Source organism: Balaenoptera musculus, chromosome 3 (genome assembly GCF_009873245.2).
Source record: "Balaenoptera musculus isolate JJ_BM4_2016_0621 chromosome 3, mBalMus1.pri.v3, whole genome shotgun sequence".
Lineage (NCBI taxonomy): Eukaryota > Metazoa > Chordata > Mammalia > Artiodactyla > Balaenopteridae > Balaenoptera > Balaenoptera musculus.
This window is the reverse complement of record NC_045787.1, coordinates 163,283,658-163,307,962: the sequence shown is the minus strand read 5'-3', so window position 1 is coordinate 163,307,962 and position 24,305 is coordinate 163,283,658. Positions and strand designations below refer to the sequence as shown.

The window sequence follows — 24,305 nt, the reverse complement described above, 5'->3', positions numbered from 1 at the left end:
GCGCGGACCTCTCATTATCGCGGCCTCTCTTGTTGTGGAGCACAGGCTCCAGACGCGCATGCTCAGTAATTGTGGCTCACGGGCCTAGTTGCTCCGCGGCATGTGGGATCTTCCCAGACCAGGGCTCGAACCCGTGTCCTCTGCATTAGCAGGCAGATTCTCATCCACTGAGCCACCAGGGAAGCCCTATTTTAATTTTTTGACTGCATTGAGACTCTGTTGCCGCACGCGGGCTTTCTCTAGTTGCGGCGAGCAGGGGCTACTCTTCGTTGCGGTGCACGGGCTTCTCATTGCTGTGGCTTCTCTTGTTGCGGAGCACGGGCTCTAGGCGCGCAGGCTCAGTAGTTGCGGCGCACGGACTTAGTTGCTCTGTGGCATGTGGGATCTTCCCAGACCAGGACTCGAACCCGTGTCCCCTGCATTGGCAGGCAGACTCTCAACCACTGCGCCACCAGGGAAGTTCCATTACCAGATTTTTTATTTTTTATTTTTTTTAAGTTTCTCACTGATTTTATTTTATTTTGGGGGGTATTTTTTAAAGTATTTTAATTTAATTTAATTTAATTTTATTTATTTGGCTGCATCAGGTCTTAGTTGCAGCAGGCAGGATCTTCGTTGCAATATGTGGGATCTTTCATTACAGCGCTCGAGCTCTTCACTGTGGCACACGGGCTTCTCTAGTTGTGGCGTGTGGGCTCAGTAGTTGCGGTGCGTGGGCTTAGTTGCCCCGTGGCATGTGAGATCTTAGTTTCCTGACCAGGGATCGACCCACGTCCCCTGCATTGGAAGGCAAATTCTTAACCTCTGGACCACAAGGGAAGTCCAAGTATTTCTTTTCTTATTGAAGTATAGTCGATTTACAATATTATATTAGTTTCAGGTGTATGACATAGTGATTCAATATTTTTATAGGTTATACTCCATTTAAAGTGATTATCAAATAATGAACTTTTGTTTTTGTTTTTTTAAAAATTATTTATTTATTTATTTATTTATTTTATGGCTGTGTTGGGTCTTTGTTTCTGTGCGAGGGCTTTCTCTAGTTGTGGCAAGCGGGGGCCACTCTTCATGGCGGTGCACGGGGCTCTCACTATCGCGGTCTCTCTTGTTGCGGAGCACAGGCTCCAGACGCGCAGGCTCAGTAGTTGTGGCGCACGGGCCCAGCCGCTCCGCGGCATGTGGGATCCTCCCAGACCAGGGCTCGAACCCGTGTCCCCTGCATTAGCAGGCAGATTCTCAACCACCGCGCCACCAGGGAAGCCCACATGTGTCTTTTTGAATTATGGTTTTCTTTGGGTATATGCCCAGCAGTGGGATTGCTGGGTCATATGGTAATTCCATTTTTAGTTTTCTAAAGAACCTCCATACTGTTCTCCATAGTGACTGTATCAATTTACATTCCACCCCACGCAGCTTGTGAGACTTTAATTCCCTGACCAGGGATGGAAACCGGGCCCTTGGCAGTGAAAGCGAGGAGTCCCAGCCACTAGGCCGCCAGGGAATTCCTGCGAGATGTGTTCTTGTGGGGGGTTCTTTAAGCTTTGTGGCTTGTTTCCTTCGCAGTTAGGAAGAAAAGGTAGCCCCACTCACTGCCATGAGAGGGCAGTGTCTGGGGGAAGGCCTGACACAGACACAAGGAATGGTATGTATCCCTAAGATGGGAACTGCTGTGCTAGAAAGCTCTAGGAGGTGCCATTTATATGCTTTTCATGGGAGCAGCGGCCCCTAGAGTTGTGCAAGGAGGCAGCTCCAGAATCGACACCATCAGCTGCTGAATCATTCCAGGGCAACTTGGCAGTTCAAGTTCACAAGTAAATCTTCCTCCATTTTAGACGAAATTCAACAGCTATGCTGATCATAATGACTTTGCGTCCTTCACAGAAGGTACAAACATATCCCTTGGCCTGTACAGGCTAGAGCAGGGTCCTGCAAGATCTCAGAGACTGATAATAAAAAGAAGTGGAGTGAGAATGCCGTGTCGCTGCCTAACTTCCCTGCCTGGCTCATGAATGACCCTCAGTCTTGAATCTCAGCACGCTGGCTTGGCTGTGGGTCTGTCTCCTGGTGACTGGCTTGCTAGAACCAAGAACACAATGACAGGTGGATAGAACCCAGCAAACCACGAGGAGACGTGTGTCAGACAATGAATGATAGCCTGGAAGGCGTGTCAGCAAATCTACTTGAGGAATTCAAATTATAACCGAAGTGAAATGATGAGGAAGAGACACACTTGGTTCAAATCCCAGATCTGCCATTTGTTCCCTAGATGAGCTTGTGGAGGTCAGGCACCCCCCTCTGGCCTCAGGTTTCACATCTAGAAAATGGGCATAAAAGTAATTCCAGCCTCACAGTTGAATGTCCAATAGCTTGGCTGGGCAATGATTTCTCATCGTGAGGCAGAAGGTTTGCCATAATAATCAGATGATGTGGAAGGCTGGTCATTGCATTAGTTTGCTCTCTCAAGAAGCATTTATTGAGCACCTACTGTGTGCTAGGCACTTTTCTGGGCTCTGAGGACACAGCAGCGCTTTGTAGGGCATGAGGAAGACTTGGCTTTGCTCTGAGTAAAGTGGGAGCCACGGGGGAGTGGTTCTAAAAAGAGGATGAACCCAAACGACTCAGGTGCTCACAGGCGCCCTCTGGCGGCCGTCGGGGAAACACACGGTGGGGGGAGGGGAGAAGCCCGGAGACGAGGGAGGGGGCTACTGCACTGGTCCAGGTGAGCGAGGCCAGGTGATGGACCCGGAAAGTGGTGGAAAGCGGTCGCGTTTCGAAGGATCTTAATGGTGGGTGGACCCCGCCCTCCATTTCCTCTCGAGGAAGAGGAATTCCAGACACTTAGATATGTAACCATAGTCCTTTCTGACCCTTTCTTTCTACCAGCGGCTGCAGCCGGGTCCTACCTGCGGGGACACCCTTTGGATATCTCAGTCAGGTGGCTGTCTTGGCTGAGGGGCCACAACTCAGATGCCTACCTGACCGGCAGGTCGCTGGAGGGAGGTGGAGGCACGCCGGCAAACTGGAAATTGACCCTATGCCCCCCAGGAAGGGGAGAGCAGTTACTCAGCTCAGCCGCAAGTGGCCACGGGGCGGGGCGTGGAGGAGCGGAGGGCAGTTCCAGCATGGTCACATCTCTGGATTTTCCAAGAGAAACTCCAAATCGAGATGTTCAATTGAAAATGTTTTAATTTTTTTTTAAAGCCCAGGCCACCAGCAAGATCTGAACAGCATTCCTATTCTTAGAAAAGGACCCCTCCCTGGACCCTGGACGTGGACCCTTTTCCCAAACCTTTTGCTTCTCACCCGTACAGGCAGCTGAAATACATGCTGTCGGCTACCCACTGTTTTCTGCTTCAGTTAGTTTCCGATGGCTGCCATAAATTAACATAAGCTTGATGGCTTAAAACAACAGAAAGGTATTCTCGCACCTTTCTGGAGGCCAGAAGTGTGAAATCAAGGTATCAGTAGGGCCGTACTCCCTCCCGGGACTCTAGGAAAGAGTCCTTCCTTGCCTCCTCCAGCTTCTGGTGGCTCCTGGCATTCCAAGTTTGTCTTCACGTGGCGTTCTCCTCTCTGTGTCTGTGTCCAACTCTCCCTTTTTTTTTTCCTTTTTTTAAAAGTTAGGACACTATAACCCTAAGCCATTGGGTTTAGGGCCCAAACCCACCCTAAATCCAGAATGATTTTATCTCAAGATCCCTAACGAGTTACATCTGCGATGATCCTCGAATAAGGTCACATTCGAGGCTCCAGGTCGTATGAATTGAATTCGGGGTGGGAGGGGTCACTATCCCACCCACTACATTGTCCAAGGTGATCAGCAGGGGATGAAATTCCACAGGAGCTGCAGGAAATGTGTGTTGACATCATTCACTTCCCTCTTTCCCACCAGGAGGCCTCTATTCCTGCTCCATTTATTTATTTTATTATTATTTTTTACCGTGGTAAAATACGCACGACAAAAAAATTTACCGTTTCTAACCAATTTTTTTTTAAATTAATTATTTATTTATTTATGGCTGTGCTGGGTCTTCGTTTCTGTGCGAGGGATTTCTCTAGTTGCGGCAAGCGGGGGCCACTCTTCATCGCGGTATGCGGGCCTCTCACTATCGTGGCCTCTCTTGTTGCGGAGCACAGGCTCCAGATGCGCAGGCTCAGTAATTGTGGCTCACGGGCCTAGTTGCTCCGCGGCATGTGGGATCTTCCCAGACCAGGGCTCGAACCCGTGTCCCCTGCATTGGCAGGCAGATTCTCAACCACTGCGCCACCAGGGAAGCCCCTCTAACCAATTTTTTTTTTTTTTTTTTTTTTAATTTATTTTTATTTTTTGGCTGTGTTTGGTCTTTGTTTCTGTGCAAGGGCTTTCTCTAGTTGCGGCGAGCGGGGGCCACTCTTCATTGCGGTGCGCGGGCCTCTCACTGTCGCGGCCTCTCCTGTTGCGGAGCACAGGCTCCAGACGCGCAGGCTCAGTAGTTGTGGCTCACGGGCCCAGTTGCTCCGCAGCATGTGGGATCCTCCCAGACCAGGGCTCGAACCCGTGTCCCCTGCATTGGCAGGCGGATTCTCAACCACTGCGCCACCAGGGAAGCCCCCCTCTAACCAATTTTAAATGTCCAGTTCAGGGGCATGAAGTACATTCACATTGTTGTGCAACCGTCCCCAACACCCATCTCCGGAACTTTTTCATCACCCCAGACTGAAACTCTGTCCCCATTAAACACTAACTCCCCATTCTCCCCTCCCCCCAGCCTCTGACACCCACCATCCTACTTTCTACGTCTAGGAATTTGCTTACTCTAGGGACACCCTGTAAGTAGAATCATACAGTATTTGTCTTTTTGTGACTGGCTGAGTTGCGCCTTCAAATTCTTATGTTGAAGTTTGTATCCCCAGCATCTTAGAATGTGACTGTATTTGGAGATAGAGCCTGTAAAGAGATAATTAAGATGAAATGAGGTCACTGGGGTGGGCCCTGATCCAGTATGACTGGTGTCCTTATAAGAAGAGGACACACACAGAGGGAAGACCGTATGAGGACACAGGAAGAAGACAGCCAGCCGCAAGCCAAGGAGAGAGGCTTCAGAGGGAATCAGCCCTGCCAACACCTTGATCTCAGACTTTTAGCCTCCAGAATTGGGAGAAAATAAAAGTGTGTTGGTACTTTGCTAAGGCAGCCCTGGCTGACGAATGCACTTGCTTATTTCACCCAGCAAATTTCCAAAGTTCACCTATGTTGTGGCATGTGTCAGAATTTCCTTCCTTTTTAAGGCTGAGTAATACTCCATTGTATACATACACATTCTGATATTCATTCATCCACTGATGGACACTTGGATTGTTGCTACCTTTTGGCTATTGTGAATAGTGCTGCTGTGAACATGGGTGTACAAATATCTGAAACCCTGCTTCCAATTCTTTTGGGTGTATATACCCTAGGAGTGGAATGGCTGGACCATATAGTAATTCTACATTTAACTTTTTTATTTTTATTTTTAAAATTTTATTTATTTATTTATTTTGGCTACACCGTGTGGCATTCAGGATCCTGATTCCCCAACCAGGGATCGAACCTGTGCCCCCTGCAGTGGAAGGGCGGAGACTTAACCACTGGACCCCCAGGGAAGTCCCAAGTTTGACTTTTTATTTATTTATTTATTCACTGCTGTGCGTGGGCTTTCTCTAGCTGCGCCAGCAGGGGCTACTCCTCATTGTGGTACATGGGCTTCTCATTCTGGTGGCTTCTCTTGTTGCGGAGCATGGGCTCTAGGTGCACGGGCTTCAGTAGTTTGGCATGCGGCTCAGTAGTTGTGGCTTGTGGGCTCCAGAGCCTGCGTTCTAGAGCTCGTGCTCTGCAACAAGAGAAGCCACCACAATGAGAAGCCCTCGCACTGCAACGAAGAGTAGCCCCAGCTCCCCGCAACTAGAGAAAGCCTGCACGCAGCAACGAAGACCCCATGCAGCCAAAAAAAAAAAAATTAATTAATTAATTTTAAAAATTTCATATTGGAGTATAGTTGATTTACAATGTTGTGTTAGTTTCAGGTGTACAGCAAAGTGATTCAGTTGTATATATACATATATCCATTCTTTTTCAGATTCTTTTCCCATACAGGTTATTACAGAATATTGAGTAGAGGGACTTCCCTGGTGGTCCACTGGTTAAGACTCCACACTCCCAATGCAGGGGGCCCGGGTTTGATCCCTGGTCAGGAAACTAGATCCTGCATGCTGCAACTAAAAAGATCCCACATGCTACAACTAAAGATCCCACATGCCAGAACCTTAAAAAAAAAAAAAGAAAAGATCCTGCACCCTGTCTTGAAGATCCCGCACGCGGCAACCAAGATCCCGTGTGCTGCAACTAAGTCCTGGTGCAGCCAAATAAATAAATAAATATTAAAAAAAAAAAAGAATATTGAGTAGAGTTCCCTGTGCTATACAGTCCGTCCTTGTTGATTATTTTTTGTGTGTGTGTGTATATGTTAATCCCAAACTCCTAATTTATCCCTCCCCACACCTTTCCCCTTTGGTGACCATAAGTTTGTTTTCTATGTCTGTGAGTCTGTTTCTGTTTTGTAAATAAGTTCATATGTATCATTTCTTTAGATTCTACATATAAGTGATATATATTTGTCTTTCTCTGTCTGACTTCACTTAGTATGATAATCTCTAGGTCCATCCATGTTGCTGCAAATGGCATTATTTCATTCCTTTTTATGGCTGAGTAATATTCCACTGTATACATGTACCACATTTTCTTTATCCATCCATCTGTTGATGGACATTTAGGTTGCTTCCATGTCTTGGCTATTGTATATGTTTGACTTTTTTGAGGATCTGTTCCTTCCTAAGTCCGGAGCTAAACCTGTGGCTAGAATGGGCCTTGAAAGGATATTCACAGTTTTCAAAAGATGACAATTCTGGGTATCATTGGCTGAGGGCTTGCCCATTGCATGGAAAGCTTTACAATGACTCTGGGGAGCAGATGTTATCATTATCACTGTTTGGCAGGTGAGGAAACTAAGGCCTGGTCATGTGAGTGCCAAGGCTTAAGTCATTTGGCCAACGAGGGGGGACACTAGGATCTGAACAAACCAAATGTTAGGGCCCAATCCCCTGACCATAAGGCCTCCCTCAAGAATTCCCAACAAGTTCCATCTATCTATCATTGTTTGGGGAAGATCAAAATGTTTCTGCTTTAATCCCAGTCCTGGGCATATACCCAGAGAAAACCATAATTCGAAAAGATACATGCACCCCAATGTTCATTGCAGCACTATTCACAATAGCTAAGACACGGAAGCAACCTAAATGTCCATTGACAGATGAATGGCTGAAGAAGATGCAGTACATATACACAACAGAATATTACTCAGCCATAAAAAAGAACGAACTAATGCCATTTGCAGCAACATGGATGGATCTAGAGATTGTCATACTGAGTGAAGTAAGTCAGACAGAGGAAGACAGATATCATACGGTATCGCTTATATGTGGAATCTAAAAAAAATGGTACACATGAACTTATTAACTTATAAGAAGACATCTACAAACGTATGGTTATTGGGGGGAGGTGGGGAGAAGCATAAATTGGGAGATTGGGATTGATATATACACACTACTATATATAAAATAGATAACTAATAAGGACCTACTGTATAGCACAGGGAACTCTACTCAGTACTCTGTAATGACCTATATGGGAAAAGAATCTAAAAAAGAGTGGATATATGTATATGTATAACTGATTCACTTTGCTGTACACGTGAAACTAACACAACATTGTAAATCAACTCTATCCCAATAAAAATTATATAAAAAACCTGTTTCTGCTTTTATGGAGCTCAGTGGCTGATTTCTTTTTTTTTTTTTAAATTAGGGTGAAATTCACATAACATCAAATTAACCACTTTAAATTGTACAATTCTGTGCCATTTAAGACATTCATCATGCTGGGCAACCCCAACCCTATCTAGTTCCAAAACATTTTCATCACCCCAAAAGGATACCCTGTCCCCAGAAAGCGGTCAGTCCCATTCGCTCCTCCCCCAGCCCCCAGCAATGACAAATCTGCTTTGTCTCTTTGGATTTGCCTATTCTGGACATTTCATATAAACAGTATCAGATAATACATGGCCTTTTGGGTCTGGTTTCTTTCATTCAGCATGAGGTTTTGAAGGTTTATCCATGTTGTAGCATGTGTCACAGCCTAATTCCTTTTTACGACTGAATAATATTACATTGTATGGATAGATCACTGTTTGTTTAAATATTCATTCGGTCCATACACACGGCTCTGTACTTTATTTCTTCACTTAAGAGACCATCACTTGGAGCTCTTCTCATTTTGATACCAAATTACCTTTGGTACTTCTGCCTTCATTTTCTCAGCTGCAGAATATTCCTTCATCTTAGCTCAGGCTACCATAATGAAATAGCACAGTCTGGGTGGCTTAAAACAATTGACATTTATTTTCTCACAGTTCTGGAGGCTGGAATCCAAAATCAACCTGCCAGGGTTGGTTTCTGGTGAGGTGTCTCTCTCCCTGGATTGTAGATCAATATGAATTTCTGGGGGCGGGGGGGTGGCAGGGCACAATTCACTCTGTAACACCTTCCTATGGTTGAACCATGCCATATTTAACCAGTCCCCTTGGGAAGGGCATTTAAGTTGTTTCTAATCATTCACCAACTCAAACTAGGCTTTAGAGCAAGTGCTGGCAAAACTACAGCCTAGTTTTTGTTTTTGTAAATAACATTTTGGCGATGTGACCACGCCCATTCATTTACATATATTTACATGTTGCTCATTTACATACTGTGTATGCTACAACAGCAGAGTGATGACTGAGAAATATTTATTCTCTGGCCCTTTCCAGAAAAGGTTTGTTAACTCCTGGGTCTATATGTGTTTGAATACATCTGTAGTAGAAATTCCTAGAGGGGGAAATCTCCCCCATCAACCCGTATACTTTAAAAAGTCCCATTTGCAGTTGTTACAGTCTCCCCTTGAGACATTACACAAAATCTCTGAAAGCTGTTTATGAACTTTTCCATAGAATGGGAACAACAGTCTTGGCCACAGTGCTGGGACCAGCCACCAGGTTAAGAAAGGAAATTATAACCCAAGACCCATATACTAAAAGCAGGAGGCCCTTGAGTGCCGCCTGCACCCACTGGCCTGGTGGCCATTTGTGCCTGAACTCTCACCAGGACCCCCAGCCCTCCCAGTCCTATGGGGTCAACATTCCTGACACACTCTGCTCTGTCTGGATCATTGTTTCCTGGGTGGTACTTTCCGGCTGAGTATTTTGAATATCAGCCAGAATCTTTTGGTGCTCCTTCATTTACTCCTCTCCTTTCATGAAGCTAAGACTTTGCTGGGCTGAAGGAGTAGAAATTCCAGATTTTTAGGTAGAGAGAAAGAGAACCTGGGAGAGCAGTGAGTCTCCCCTGTAGGACGGGGGCCTACCTGTCACATCCCAACCCACAGGGCCTCAGCACTCAGAGTGAGCACAAAGGCTCAAAAATAAATCAGAATGTGAAAAAGATGAAACAAATGGAATTATAAAAACTGCTAAGCCAAACAAAAAAATCTCTAACAGTGAAAATGTTGTCTGCCTCCTTTTCAGTTGGCAGCAATGATTGTCACTATGATCCTCTACTGTCTTGTCAAAGATTTCAGCCCATGATGCTATAACCTGGTGACAACCATGCACCCATCCCTGTTGAGGGCTGAGGTCCTTGGACTGGGAGGCCCAGAGCAAGTGAATGATGTCAAGGAAGTGGACCAGCCTCAGCATGAACAGGCACCTTTCTTTCCTGTGCTCCAGACTTTTCTGTTGGATGGTGGATTCTGATTTGTCACCTCCTCCCTCAATGACTGCTACTAAAATAACTTAAACCATAAAATGCCTCTTTGTCAGGGGTGGATCCAGGTTTTGTGGGGCCTACACATACAAATACATCAGTGCTACAAATTTTACATGAACAATCAATCTGGTGAAACTATCTCCTGAGTCCCTTGTTGTTGCTATTGATGACAAATACATCATTTTAGGGACAGTTCATAGACCAATATGGGCTATTGATATAAATATTGTGTGTGTGTATAAGACTCTGTTTTCCTTTTTTTTTTTAGATTTTTAAATTTATTTTTTATTTTTTTATTTGACACTCCATTTTCTTGGAGATCGTGCTTTTTAAAAACTTCTCCTAAAACACACCGGAAGGAGACCAAGCATGTGGAGAAATACATTAGGAGTCTCGACACACCCTAAGCCCTGTAATTAAGGAAATACTGGAGTGACGCTTCTTTTATTCTACAATGGTATTCCTTTTTAAAAAAAATTAATTAATTTTATTTTATTATTTTTTGGCTGTATTGGGTCTTCGTTGCTGCGCGCAGGCTTTCTCTCTAGTTGCAGCGAGCGGGGCCTACTCTTTGTTGCGGTGCGCGGGCTTCTCACTGTGGTGGCCTCTTTTGTTGGGAAGCACGGGCTTCAGCAGTTGTAGCACGCGGGCTCAGTAGTTGTGGCTTGAGGGCTCTAGAGCGCAGGCTCAGTAGTTGTGGCACACGGGCTTAGTTGCTACGCGGCTTGTGGGATCCTCCCAGACCAGGGCTCAAACCCGTGTCCCCTGCATTGGCAGGCGGATTCTTAACCACTGCACCACCAGGGAAGCCCTACAGTGGTATTTCAGTGTCCTTCTAATCACTCTGTGGAGCCCCTTCGAGAGGTATTTTTCACTGTTTTCTAGAACCTTTGAACAATTACTGATAAATTACACTGGTTTTCTGCATGCTTTTTTTTTTTTTTGCCAAATGTCTTGAATTTGCCATACGCCAGATCCCTGCACTATTCTGTCTCTCCGCATCAATTCAATGGGTGCGTATTGGGGGGGGGGGCTGGGGATGGTTCTTGCCCTTCCATTTCCCCACACGCGAGGGCTGACCGGCGGCTCCGGGGAACGGAGACACATTTGGGTGTGTCTGACTGGGAGACGCCAGGGTCTGGGTGCACGTGCTTCCGCTGATGGCCGCCAGGGGGCGCGAGAGGCCGGGACCTGGGCCTCTGCCTTGCCTCAAAGCCGAGACTAGGCTGCCGCGGGGCGGGGCTGCCGCGGGGCGGGGCTGCCGCGGGGGTGGGGCTTCGGAGGGGCTCCTGCCGCCTCCGTCATTGGGTCTTCCTTTTCACAGTTCCGCAAGGGCTTGTAACCTTTGATGGCAGGCGCTCCACCGTGCCCCTACGTCCACATCACTCTCTGCCTCCCACTCTCCCCGCCCTTATCCGTCCTTCATTTTCCCTCCCTCCTTTATGCCACCCCTCCTGTCCTGCTTTGCTCCCGTTTTCTCGAATCCTTTGCGCCCCCATTTTCGGGCCCTCAGCCTCTAGCTCTAGAGGCTCCTTATTTCAAGTGACCTTTTAGAGAAAGATGTGGAAGGACACACTCCTAGCTGTGAACGTGACCTGTGGTCCCGGGAGGAGACAGCCACGCCTCCATGAACATCTTGCTTAGTTCTACCTGTTCCAAGAAGCAGGAAGTTTTACAAACATTCATTAAATTAATTCAAGTGGAAAGTAATTTTTTTTCTTTGAGTTGTTCCCTGGGGATCACAGAAGATCGTGAAAACCCTGAGTCCTCCAGGACCTGGCCACAGACATGCTCCAGCCCGGGGCTGGACAGAGGAGCCCAGAGTTGGACCTGGGCGGGGTGGGGGCAGGGAGACAATGAGGGCTGCAGAAGTTGGGCCTGGGGACCCTCAGTGCCCACATGCATATTTTTTGCCCTGAAATGCCCTCTGTGCCTCTGTTATCAAGAAAGGCCCAGTGATCAATGACACATGAGCTTAAGGACTATATCTTCATCAGCTGTGGCCAAGCAGGCCGCAGATGCAGAAAGTACAGGCTTTCAGGTGGGAAGGGGTCGGAGGTTCCTACCTCTGTGTCACTCTTGGAGCTCCAAAGGCCAGCCTTGGCCCTGCTTCCTGTGTGGCCTCGGGCAGTTACTTTGGCCTCTCTGAGCCCTGTGAGAAGGATGAGCCAAGTGAGCTAACGTGTAGGTAGGGACTTGGGGAACATCATGGCTTGTAGCTAGATCCCTGCTTCATGGAACCTCTTCATTCACTCCACAGCGGTTTCTTGAGCACCACTGTGTACAAGGCTTTGGGAACAAAGCCATGAGTAGGACAGTCCAGGCTCCTGTCCACTCGGAGCCTCCAGTCTAGCGGGTGCATCAACCACACGAGTGGTCAGTGCTGAGCATTGTGCCCACAGGGCCCGGGTGGCACCTGGAGGGGTACCAGGCTGGCACACTGTGCCTCTTCTCCACCCCTGGTGTGGCTTATTTGGAGGATGGAGGATGAGGCACCAGCAGGGCGCAGTGTGGGGCACCTGCTTCCCTGGCAAGAGGATCAGGCAGCCAGGAGAGAGAGGGGCAGAGCAAGGCAGCTTTGGTGCCCCCGACCCCAGACCTCTACCATCTTGGGAAACAGTATCCCAGAGGTTTAGGAAGATGCTGACTTAAATGGGCTCCCCAGTCTGGCCGACATGGCTGAAACGCACACTCCGTATTATTCCTTGAAGAAACTGTTATCTTTCTTCAACGGTGTTATGGCTGTAAGTATGTCACAACCTGGGCCCTGGGGATTTGCAGCCCTTCCTCCACAACTGGCTCGTTCAAAGACAGAAATAAGTTGATCCAAATTCACTGGCATCCGGATCTGTGGTCCCCAGGGAAGCAGGAGGGATGTAGGGCAGACAGACAAGGAGCGGGACACACTGGAAACAGGCAAAGCCTCCATCGACCCAGAGCTGCTGAAATCAAGCAGAAGAGTGTGATCTGGGGGACCTGCGGTCCGTGGCGGAAGAACTTGGCTCTAAAGAAAATCCTGCAGAAAGCTAAGTTGTTAAGGAAGGCAGGAGGGAATGGTTCTTCTCTTGGTCCTTTACATGTTTCAAACCATTTTTTTTCTTACTATAAAAGTAACCCAAGATATGCACTGCTGAAGAAGTAATTGCTTTTAATAGTAAAACAGTATGAGGAAAGGCCGCCAGGGAAGAGGAGGAAATTAACTATCACTCTTTACCTGTGGCTGTATCATTTTGATGGGAATTAAACAAGATAATGCCTTGAAAGGGCTGATGCTTGTCATCGGAACATGGCTCAATAAATATCATCATTATATCCTTCCAGACTTTTCTATGTAACTTTTAAAAACAGCAAAACAAACATGGGATGCTAATGCTTTACAATCCTCATTTTTTTCTCTTTTAAAAAATTGTAAGTTTTTCATCCTTTTAAATAGACTTTTTTAAGAGCAGTTTTAGGTTCACAGCAAAACTGAGCAGAGATGTCCCATATAGGCCCTGACCCTGCACACACAGCCTCCCCTACCGTCAACACTCCCCATCAGAGTGGTACGTTTGTTATAATGAACCTACACTGATATCATTAGAACCTAAAGTCTACAGTTTATACGAAGGTTCACTCTTGTTGTTGTACTTTATTTATTTATTTTTTTGGCTGAGGTCCGTGGCATGCGGGATCTTAGTTCCCTGACCAGGGATCGAACCCGTGTCCCCTGCAATGGAAGAGCGGAGTCCTAACCACTGGACTGCCAGGGAATTCCTGGTGTTGTACGTTCCCTGGTTTTGACTAGTGTATCCACCATGTCAGCATCGCATGAGTAGTTTCACTGCCCTAAAAATCCTCCGTGCTCCACCCATCAGCCCTCTTTCCCCGCTGAGCCCTGGCAACCACTGATCCTTCTTCTGTCTCCATAGTTTTGCCTTTTCCAGAATGTCATATACTTGGAATCGTAAACCATGTAGCCTTTTCAGATTGGCTTCTTCCACTCAGCAATATGCCTGTAAGTTTCCTGTATGTTTTTTCCTGGCTTGATAGCTCATTTCGTTTTAGTGCCAATATTCCATTGTCTGGATGTACCACAGTTTATTTATGCATTCATATGCTGAAGGCCATCTTGGTGGCTTCCAAGTTTTGGCAATTATGGATAAAGTTGCTAGAAACATCCATGTGCAGGTTTTTATGTGAACATGAGTTTTCAACTCCATTAGATTAATACCCAAGGACCGTGACTGTTGACAATCTACTTTTTAAAAAAAATTTAGGCCTTAAAAACATTTTTCTTTATCAATAAACATTCTCCTACCACAGAAGTCAGCAAAGTACAGTCTTGTAAATAGATAGATAGATAAAATTTATTTGTAAATAAAATAAATTTGTTTATGGATTGTGTACAGCTGCTTTTCCACTACACTGGCTGTTTCATTTCAACCGAGACTGTATGGCCTGAGAAGCTCACAATATCGGGTGCTTTTGCAAAAAAATTTGCCACCCCCTGTCTTACAAGCATCATTTAAAATAACTGTCTAGGGACTTCCCTGGTGGCTCAGTGGTTAAGAATCTGCCTGCCAATACAGGGGACACGGGTTTGATCCCTGGTCTGGTAAGATCCCATGTGCCACGGAGCAACTAAGCCCGTGCGCCACAACTACTGGGCCGGATCTCTAGAGCCCACGAGCCACAACTACTGAAGTCCATGCACCTAGAGCCTGTGCTTCGCAACAAGAGAAGCCATCGCAATGAGAAGCCCACTCACCGCAGCGAAGAGTAGCCCCTGCTCTCCGCAACTAGAGAAAGCCCGCATGCAGCAACGAAGACCCAACACAACTAAAAAATAAATAAATAAATTTATAAAATAAAAAAACTCTCTAGGATTCCATTGCATGGCTGTACCATGATTTACCTACCCAGTCTGTGTTATTGGTTGCTTCAGTTACTTCCAACATTTTGTCCTTAATGAACATCCCTGTGCATACTGGTTTTGAGGCACATATGTGACTATTTTCCCTAGGTTTAATGTCTAGAAATGGAATTTCTAGGCAAAAGATTTTACCATAAAACCTTTAAGGTTTTAAATATGAATTGCAAAATGTTCTCCTGCCACGACTAAGATGACCAAGAAAAGAAGAAATAATGGTCGTGCCAAAAAGGGCCGCGGCCACGTGCAGCCTATTCGCTGTACCAACTGTGCCCGATGCGTGCCCAAGGATAAGGCCATTAAGAAGTTCGTCATTCGGAACATCGTAGAGGCCGCAGCCGTCAGGGACATTTCTGAAGCGAGTGTTTTCGACGCCTATGTGCTTCCCAAGCTGTATGTGAAACTGCATTACTGCGTGAGTTGTGCCATTCACAGCAAGGTAGTCAGGAATCGTTCTCGGGAAGCCCGGAAGGACTGAACACCTTCACCGCGATTTAGACCTGCTGGTGCTGCCCCACGACCTCCACCGAAGCCCATGTAAGGAGCTAAGTCCTTAAAGACTAAAGAAATACTGTTCCCTGGAAAGACAATAAAGTGGAAATTATACTTAAAAAAAAGATATTGTGAGCTCACTCTTAGCTCTTTAGCCTTTTGTTGTGTTTTCTTGTGTGTGTGGTGTGAGGTAGGGGTCTGATTTGATTTTTTTTTTTTTTTTTTTTTCCCATTTGGTGACATATTGTTGCACTTACCAACTGGTCCATCCAGTCCTCCTCTGTCTATGCTAATTTCCATTATGCTCAAGTCTGTTCTGTGCACACTGCCTTGTTCCATTGACCCATGTGTATATCCCCCACTAACACAGCACTATTGTAATTGCCATGCAGCACAAGTACATGTTCAGATACATGGGATATGAATATTTCGAGCATGATCATGCAAATAGCATGTCAGATTTTGTATGTCTTACTCATTCTTACATATAGCCTTGGCCAAATGTCTCCCCAGAGTCCAGCTCCGAGAGTCTCCATTCCCACTTCCCTTAAAATCTTGTCTGAGCTCATCATCCCACCCAAAGTTGAATCCGTGTCCAGCATCTTTTGTTTTCCTTCCTCCACTGTGTTGCTGCAAAACTACAGCAATTTCAGTTTGGGGGTTTCAGGGAGATCCTTGCTCTAGCCATCTCCCAGAACATAAACAGCCCCGACTGTTAAAGCATCCACCCTCACTTTCCTCCTGCCTGAATTTCCATCGTCTCTCATTTTCTTTCTTTCTTTTTTTATAAATTTATTTATTTATTTATTTTTGGCGGTGTTGGGTCTTCGTTGCTGCGCGTGGGCTTTCTCTAGTTGCAGCGAGTGGGGGCTACTCTTCATTGCAGTGCTTGGGCTTCTCACTGTGGTGGCTTCTCGTTGCGGACCACGGGCTCTAGGCTTGTGGGCTTCAGTAGTTGTGGCACGCGGGCTCAGTAGTTGTGGCTTGCAGGCTCTAGAGCTCAGGCTCAGTTGTTGTGGCAAATGGGCTTAGTTGCTCTGCGGCATGTGGGATCTTCCCGGACCAGGGATCAAACCCGTGTCCCCTGTATTGGCAGGCAGATTCTTAACCACTGCGCCACCAGGGAAGTCCTCGTTTTCTTTCTTAATTACTTCATTCAGCAAAGATTTATTGAACAGGTGCTGTGTCTGCAAGATTTCGTTTTCTCTTCAGTAGAATGTGGACACTGTTTTATCCATGTTTTAACTCGGAGGAATCAAAGAGTACTCTCTCTCACACCCCACGTCCAACCCACTGGCAAATCCGATCGACTTTACCCTCAGCGTCTGGTCCGTCCAAAGCTGATGGCGTTGGGAGCCACGAAGGGTTCTGAGCAGAATCATGCCCTGACTCAGGTGCTCACAGGCGCCCTCTGGCGGCCATGGAGGGAACAGAGTGTAGGGGGGACCAGGATGGAGGGACTGTATTGGTCCAGATGGGAGATGGTGGGGGCTGGACCCGGTGGGGCCAGGAGTGGGTGAGAAGTGGGCAGATTCTGGATAGACTCTGAAGATGGAGCCAATAGGACTTGCCAATGCCTGGATATCTGTCCTCTGGACGCTCCAGTCACCCAGAGGTTGGGAAATATTATTTTTCTTTTTAAAAAATATTTATTTACTTGGTTGCGCCGGGTCTTAGTTGCGGCTGGTGGGCTCTTTAGTTGCGGCAGGCAGGCTCCTTAGTTGCAGCATGTGGACTCCTTAGTTGTGGCATGCAAACTCTAAGTTGCGGCATGCATGTGGGATCTATTTCCCTGACCAGGGATGAACCCAGGTCCCCTGCATTGGGAGTGCGGAGTCTTAACCACTGGACCACCAGGGAAGTCCCGGGAAATATTATTTTTTAATTATTTTTTATTTTTGGTCACGCAGTGGCGGCTTGCGAGATCTTAGTTCCCCAAACAGGGATCGAACCCAGGCCCCCAGCAGTGGAAGCACGGATTCGTAAACACTGGACCGCCAGGGAATTCCCAGGAAATACTAATATTAATAGGAATTCTCAGAATCTGATACAGGAGCCGCATGTCTGGGGTCTCACAACTGCCTTCATGTTTCTCCCGGTCGACTGTGGGGACCCCTGACGTGTATCCACTGTGCTTTCCTGCCTCTCTGTGTCAAGGCCAGATAAGCCCAGCCATCGGCCAGTCTGGCGACTCAAAGCCTGAATTATCAAAGAGATTTTAATGATAATGATAATAATAATAGGCATAGATAGAAATAGATGAAAGGGGAGACAGGAGCTGACCTTCCTTTGACCTCCCCCCCAATCTGGTCTCTAGAAGCTCCACAGAACCCAATGAGACCCCCTGAGCTGGTCCCACCCCTCCGTTGTGCAGATGGGGAAACTGAGGCTCTGGAAGGAAGCAGCTTTTCCTCGATGGATAACTTGAAGTCCCCCCACCCCCGCTTACAGCATTTCCCACTGTTTCCCACCAAGCATGTGAATTTCATCGGCAACATGAGGCATTCTCCCCTGGCACCCACCCTCCTGTCATCCGGTATCTCCCCTTCAGTCCGGTCACCCCTCCCCGCAATTTGTGTTTCTGAGGTTTCTTGGCCCTGCCTCTGTTTTTTGTTTTGTTTTTGTTTTTGTTTTTTTTGGCCTTGCAGCACGGGTTTAGGGATCTTAGTGCCCCGACCAGGGATCGAACCGGGCCCTCGGCAGTGAAAGCACTGAGTTCTAACCACTGGACCACCAGGGAATTCCCTCCTGCCTCTGTTCGGTGCCCCCCCACTGTCCCTCCTCCCTTTCCATCGGCCTCTGCTGTCTGCACACACCGCTGGAAGTCGCCTCTTAGGCCTCCCAGACTCTCAGAAAGTGCTGGCCGTGAAATGGGGTTCCAGCTATTATTATTATTTTTTAAATAAATTTATTTATTTATTCATTTTGTGGCTGCGTTGGGTCTTCGTTGCAGTGCGCGGGCTTCTCACGGCGGTGGCTTCTCTTGTTGCAGAACACGGGCTCCAGGCACGTGGGCTTCAGTCCTTGGGGCACGCAGACTCAGTAGTTGTGGTGCATGGGCTTAGTTGCTCTGTGGCACGTGGGATCCTCCGGGACCAGGGCTCGAACCCGTGTCCCCTGAATTGGCAGGCGGATTCTTAACCACTGCGCCACCAGGGAAGTCCCTCCAGCTATTACTGATAGCTCCTAAGAATATCCCACTGCCAGCATCCTGGACAACATTCAGGAATGCGACACCTGGAAGAAATAAAATAACAACCCCCCCCACCCCTCCGCCCCCAGGCGTGTGTTCTTTCAAAATGGAGAGGCCACGGTGGCCTGAGGATGAGGTGGAAGGACTCCCAGCAGGCTCCCACCCCCCACTCCCCACCCCGTGTTTTCCAGTGTTTCTCGGTCATGGTCATCATTCTCATCGTGGAAATCACTGTCGCCACAGTGGTCCTTGCCTTCTTCCCGATTGTAAGTACAGCTCGGCTTCTCTCACTCTGCATTAGAAATAAACAGAATCAATAGAAGCCCCGCCCCTCCCCCCTCCCCCGGGAGGCTCCCACGCTCGCCAGGATCCGGTGATGGTGGGAGACTGAGTCTCCAGAGACAGGGTGAAAAGCCGGAAACCTCAGCCCTGCCTTCAAAGGCTCCCCCTCAAGAAACTGCGGAGTGAATTGGACCACCTCTCATTTGGGGGAGTAATGGGAAGTAATTGCTGGGGGAGTAATGGGAAGTAATTGCTGGAGGAGTAATGGGGAAAAGCTGTGAAGTTTCTTGGGGTTTTGAAATGAGTTCAAAATAGAGGGCTATTTAGCAAGATCCATCAAAATGACAAAGCACGGGCACTTTGACCCAACCATCTGGTCCTTAGGAATTATCCAAGGATATGCTTGTTTGTGTGCAGCGTGACATACATACCAGGGTGTGAAAAAGATTGCTGCCGGCCTAGTGAGCATCAGTTTGGGGCGGGGGGAGTTTATAATGTATAATAATCCACACAAGGGAGTCTGATGCAGCTGGAAAGAAGGAAGGAAGAGGCTCTATATGCAGGAGATGGTACATTCTCCAGGACATAGTGCTGTCCCCCTTTGCGTCCCCCCAGAGACTCACCCTGAGAAGAGGATTTGAAGGCTCGTGGTTTATTTGAGAGGTGATCCCAAGAAGCACCTGTAGCGGACAGGGGCAGTGAGGCAGGGAAGGGAATGTAGCCCCTAAAAGCTGACACTGTGTGCAACTGGGCTCAGTCCTGGTGGGGGATGTCGGGGACGCAGCAAGGAGCACGCCATCTATTTTCTCCACCCGAGCGACTAGGGAGCTGCAGTATTAATCCAACACCTCCCATCAGTCATTGCTTAAGGGCTGCTCCCAGGGCGCATGCGTGCTGGGAGGCCACTGCAAGAACCTCGGTTGCTGGGGGCTTCCCTGGGGGTCCAGTGGTTAAGACTCGGAGCTTCGACTGCAGGGGGCGCGGGTTCCATTACTGCTTAGGGAACGAAGATCTTGAATGCCGCAAGGCGCGGCCAAAAAGTTAAAAAAAAAAAAAAGAACCTCGGTTGCTGGCAGCGGGAAGCCGGGTTCCGCGGCACAGAAATAAGAGAAGCCACCGGGATTTGAGCAGGGCACCGAGAGCCACTGCTACTCGTGTTGCGAACAGCCGGATGCAGAACAATGAGAATAGAATAAAGCAAGGGGAACAATAATGAGGATATACTTTGCTTTGACACACATAGCATATCTCTTTGGAGACACTGGAAACCGTAACAGTCGTGGTGGTGAAGTGGGAGAAACTTGTCGACTGGGAGAAAAAAGTGGGAGGGAGACTTTTCATGGTTTACCCTTCTGTGCTTTGTGAATTTTGAGCCGTGTGACTATTTCACCTCTTTGGGGAAAAAATGGTTTTCATTTAGACCTCTATTTAAAAAATAGAAAATTAAAGTTGCCCCTCTTGTGCAGAGAGAAATTCAGTTGCTGAAGATGATATTCAAGTCCCTCATCGAGTTGCAGCCACAACGGGGGCGTAGCGGGCGTGTGGGCGATTCAAAAGAGCAGATGATTCAAAGCCGTTTGTGAGTTTGGATACAACCAGATGTGCTGGGCTCGAGACCCACGCTCTTCCCTGTGTCCCTCTCTCGGGGGCGATGGTAGCCTAAGTTCGTCCTCCTCCAGCGCAGACCCATGACTGGGGGAGGGGCCATGAAGGAAGCAGAAGGGAAGCCCCCACCTCCCTCCTGAGTCCCCAAGAAACCTCACCAAATGGGGCACCTTGCTGTTTTCTGTGCTCACCGCTCCCTGTTTCATCTCTGAGGTTAGAGAAGTGGCCTTGGAGCACAACTTTGTGACCCTGAGAATTACAGAGGTTACAAACAGCCAGATGACTATTCCCTGGAATGGAATCTGGTCATGGAGAAGGTGAGATTCACATCCTTTTGTTTTTTGTTTAATTTATTTTTATTGTAGTAAAAGATATATAACATAAGTTTATCATCTTACCATTTATAAGTGTCCAGTTCAGTGACATTAAGCACTTTCCTATGGTTGTGCAACCATCACCACCCTGAATCCCCAGAACTGAAACTCTGTCCCCATTAAACACTAAGGTTCCTTCCCCCAAACCCCCATACCCACCACCCTACATTCTACCATTCTTTAGGAATTTGACTCCTCTAGGGACCTCATATAAGTGGAATCATACAGTATTTGTCTTCTTGTGTCTGGCTTATTTCACTGAGTATCCTCAAGGTTCATTCATGTTGTAGCATGAACTTCCTTTTTAGGGCCGAATAATATTCCATTGTATGGATGGACCACATTTTATTTATCCCTTCCTCTGTCAATGGACACTTGGGTTGCTTCCACCTTTTGGCTATTGTGAATCATGCTGCTGTGAACACGGGTTTACAAATATCTCTTCGAGTCCCTGTTTTCAGTTCTTTTCGGTATATACCCAGAAATGGAACTTCTGGATCATCTGATAATTCTATGTTTAATTTTGGGGGGAATTTTCATACTGTTTTCCACAGCAGCTGCACCGTTTTACATTCCCATCAGCAATGAAGGCACAAGGGTTCCAGTTTCTCCACATCCTTATCACCACTTGTTATTTTCTGTTTTTGTTTTTTGATAGTAGCCATTCTCATGGGTGTGAGGTGGTGAGACTTATATCTTGAGTCTTGGTGTTTAAGGAGCAGGACTGGCCTCCATGTGTCATCTAAGCTCTTGAGGCAGATGGTTGAGAAGGGTCTTTGAGGCTAGGGAGGGTGTGGAATGGAAAAGCCATTGCCTGTTTCTAGGAGTGTTTTCCATCTGAGTCTGGGGCCCAAGAACTGCTATGGGGTCAAGTTCAGGCTTGGGAGGGGGCACATGATGGGTAGGGGACTTGCCTACATCCCCGTTTTGGCTTCTGAAGCTTGAGGTGGTAGAAAGTACCTCTCATTCATTCATATAGTCCTTCCACTAATCTTTTTTTTTTTTAATTTAAGTATAGTTAAAAAATTTTTTTTTAATATTTATTTGGTTGCGCTGGGTCTTAGTTGCAGCAGGCAGGCTCCTTCATTGTGGCTTGCCGGCTCCTTAGTTGCGGCACGTGGGCTCCTTAGTTGTGGCATGCAAGCTCTTAGTTGTGGCATGCATGTAGGATCTAGTTCCCTGACCAGGGATCGAGACCGGGCCCCCTGCATTAGGAGTGTGGAGTCCTAACCACTGTGCCACCAGGGAAGTCCCTATATCACAACTTCTTTATCCATTCCTCTGTTGATGGACCTTTAGGTTGCTGTCCTTCCACGAGTCTTTATTGAACACCTACTATGTGCTGGGCACTGTTCAGAGGTCTGGGGACAAAGCAGGGCACAAAACAAAATCCTTGCCCTGTGTTGCTGACACTCCAGTGGGGAGATGGAGAAAAAACCTCTAAGTAAACATTGGTGGCTGGGATGATAAGTGCCATGAAAAAGAAAGCAAGGCAGGGAAAGGGCAGAGAGAGTCAGGATTTTGTTTACTTGTAGGTGCTATTTGTCACCTATTTTCAGCACAGAGTGGGATGGCCTGTCCTAGCCTTTTTGTATTTAGTTGGGGATCATGTGATGAGCTCTGGCCAATGAGCTGGGAGGAGAAGTGATGTGAGTCACTTCCTGGCCAAATTATTTAATTACCAGTGTAGGGCCCTCTGGACCTTTTTTTCTTTTTTCCACAATAGTGGAATCATCTGGATGGTGGCTGCTTCACAAGCCTGAGTCCCTGAGAGACTTTGATAAATGGAGTTCCCCTGCCAGGTTGGTATGAACATGTAGTGTGAGTGAGAGACGCACTGCTGAAATTGAAGGGCTGTTTGTTATGCAGCATCACTTAGCCTGGCCTGACTGATACAGGGCTGGTGGCTAACTTAGAAAGTGGGGTCAGGGCAGGCCTTCCTGAGGAGGAACACTTGAACAGAGACCTGAATGAAATGAGAGAGGGAGCTGTGCAGACATCTGATGGAACAGCATTCCATAAAGAGGGAACAGCCATCTAAAGGCAGCAAGGCTGATGCTTACTAAGTGTGTTTAAGAAACAGAGAGGAGATCAGTGTGGAGCTGAGTGAGTTCAAGAGAGAGCAGGGAGATGAGGACCTGAAGGTGACAGGGCAGATCATGCAGGGCCTTGTGGGCCATGGTGAGGAGTTCAGCTTTTACTCCCAAGTAAGAGGACAGCCATGGAGGGTGCTAAGCCATGATGGGTGGGGAAAGGGAGGCATTTAGCACAGGCATTGGAATATTGTGACTACTCTAAACAGTAGCCATGGTGACCATGATTTCTAGTGTTTTTATTATTTTGAAATTTGAAAGGGAGTCTTCAAGTGTTTATTCTCTTCTCTGCAGCTAAAGTGCTGTGGCATGCAGAACTACACAGATTTTCCATCCTTTGGAAGGATGACTGGCCACACCTACCCCAGGGGCTGCTATAAATCCATCGGGACCGTGGCCTGCAACGGGCACAACGTGTCTGCAGATGTCACCCACCAGGAGATTACTTGACATTTTGTTAGGTGTCTAGGTAGACCCCGAGGGCTAGGGACTTTTATAAAAATTGCATTTTTGCAGGAACCCTAGCGATTTTGACCACAATTTCAGCTCATTTCGACCACACAGCCTAGGGTTACCATCCCCATATCACAGATGGGGAAACTGAGGCTGGGGAGGAGAGTGGTTCAAGGTCACATGGCTTTGGTAGAGCCGGGATTTGATCCATGTTCACCTGTGTCCATTGCCTGGGTCACACTGGCTGCCTCACAGAGAAATCAGATTGCAGCAATAATGATGGAAAATGATTGTTCTGTAGATAGTGATGGCCGCCACATGACTGGGTACTCATTCAGTGAATTCAGTCTCCATCGCACCCCTTGAGGTGGGGACTGCCCTTCTCCCATTTTACAGATGAGGAGACTGAGGCACAGAGAGGTTCCCATAGCCAAGGAGGGGTGGAGCTGGCCTTCAAACCCCAGCCCTCGCTTCCCCACCCCTAATTTCTGCTTCAGGGGAATAAACACATGGGTCTTCCTTGAGAAATCAGGATCATTCCTTAATTCATCCCTTCACACTGAATGTCTCTTGCTGGGTGAATTGGCCAGAGTGAGTCCCAGGCTAGGGCCTCAGAGAGGGACGTGGCACCACACAGTGACCCACTGTGCCCTGTACAACCTGCCTGTCACCTCCTGACCTCCTCTCCTCCCACTCACCCCCTCACTCATTCCACTCTAGCCACACTGACCTCCTCGCTGCTGCACAAATACAGCAGGCACATGCTTGCCTCAGGGCCTTTGCATAGGCTGTACTTTTTTTTTTTTTTTTTGGCCTTGCAGCTTGGCTTGCAGGATCTTAGTTCCCTGACCCAAGACTGAACCCGAGCCCCTCGGCAATGAAAGCACCAAGTCCTAACTACTGGACTGCCAGGGAATTCCCATGTTCTTTCAGCGTGGAATGCTCTTCCCCTAAATGTTTTCCTACCTCATCTCTCTCAAGTCTGTGCACAGTTGTCACTTCCTCAGTGAGGCTGTTCCTGAATCCCT

The 24,305-nt window shown here is 47.5% G+C and overlaps 2 protein-coding genes across 2 annotated transcripts in view; both read left to right on the top strand.

Annotated features, from left to right (window-relative positions):
- The first annotated feature begins 12,548 nt into the window (after positions 1-12,548).
- TSPAN16 (tetraspanin 16) overlaps positions 12,549-24,305 on the top strand; it is a 23,836-nt gene continuing 12,079 nt past the window's right edge. Inside the window, 7 exon segments of the mRNA XM_036847365.1 lie at positions 12,549-12,617; positions 12,735-12,833; positions 15,075-15,200; positions 18,662-18,736; positions 20,571-20,607; positions 20,610-20,674; positions 23,119-23,280. Of these exon segments, the coding sequence (XP_036703260.1) occupies positions 12,549-12,617; positions 12,735-12,833; positions 15,075-15,200; positions 18,662-18,736; positions 20,571-20,607; positions 20,610-20,674; positions 23,119-23,280 (633 nt within the window).
- LOC118892829 (40S ribosomal protein S26-like) lies at positions 14,979-15,268 on the top strand. Its single transcript, XM_036847801.1, has one exon. The coding sequence runs from the start codon at positions 14,979-14,981 to the stop codon at positions 15,261-15,263; it is 285 nt and encodes a 94-aa protein (XP_036703696.1). The 3' UTR covers positions 15,264-15,268.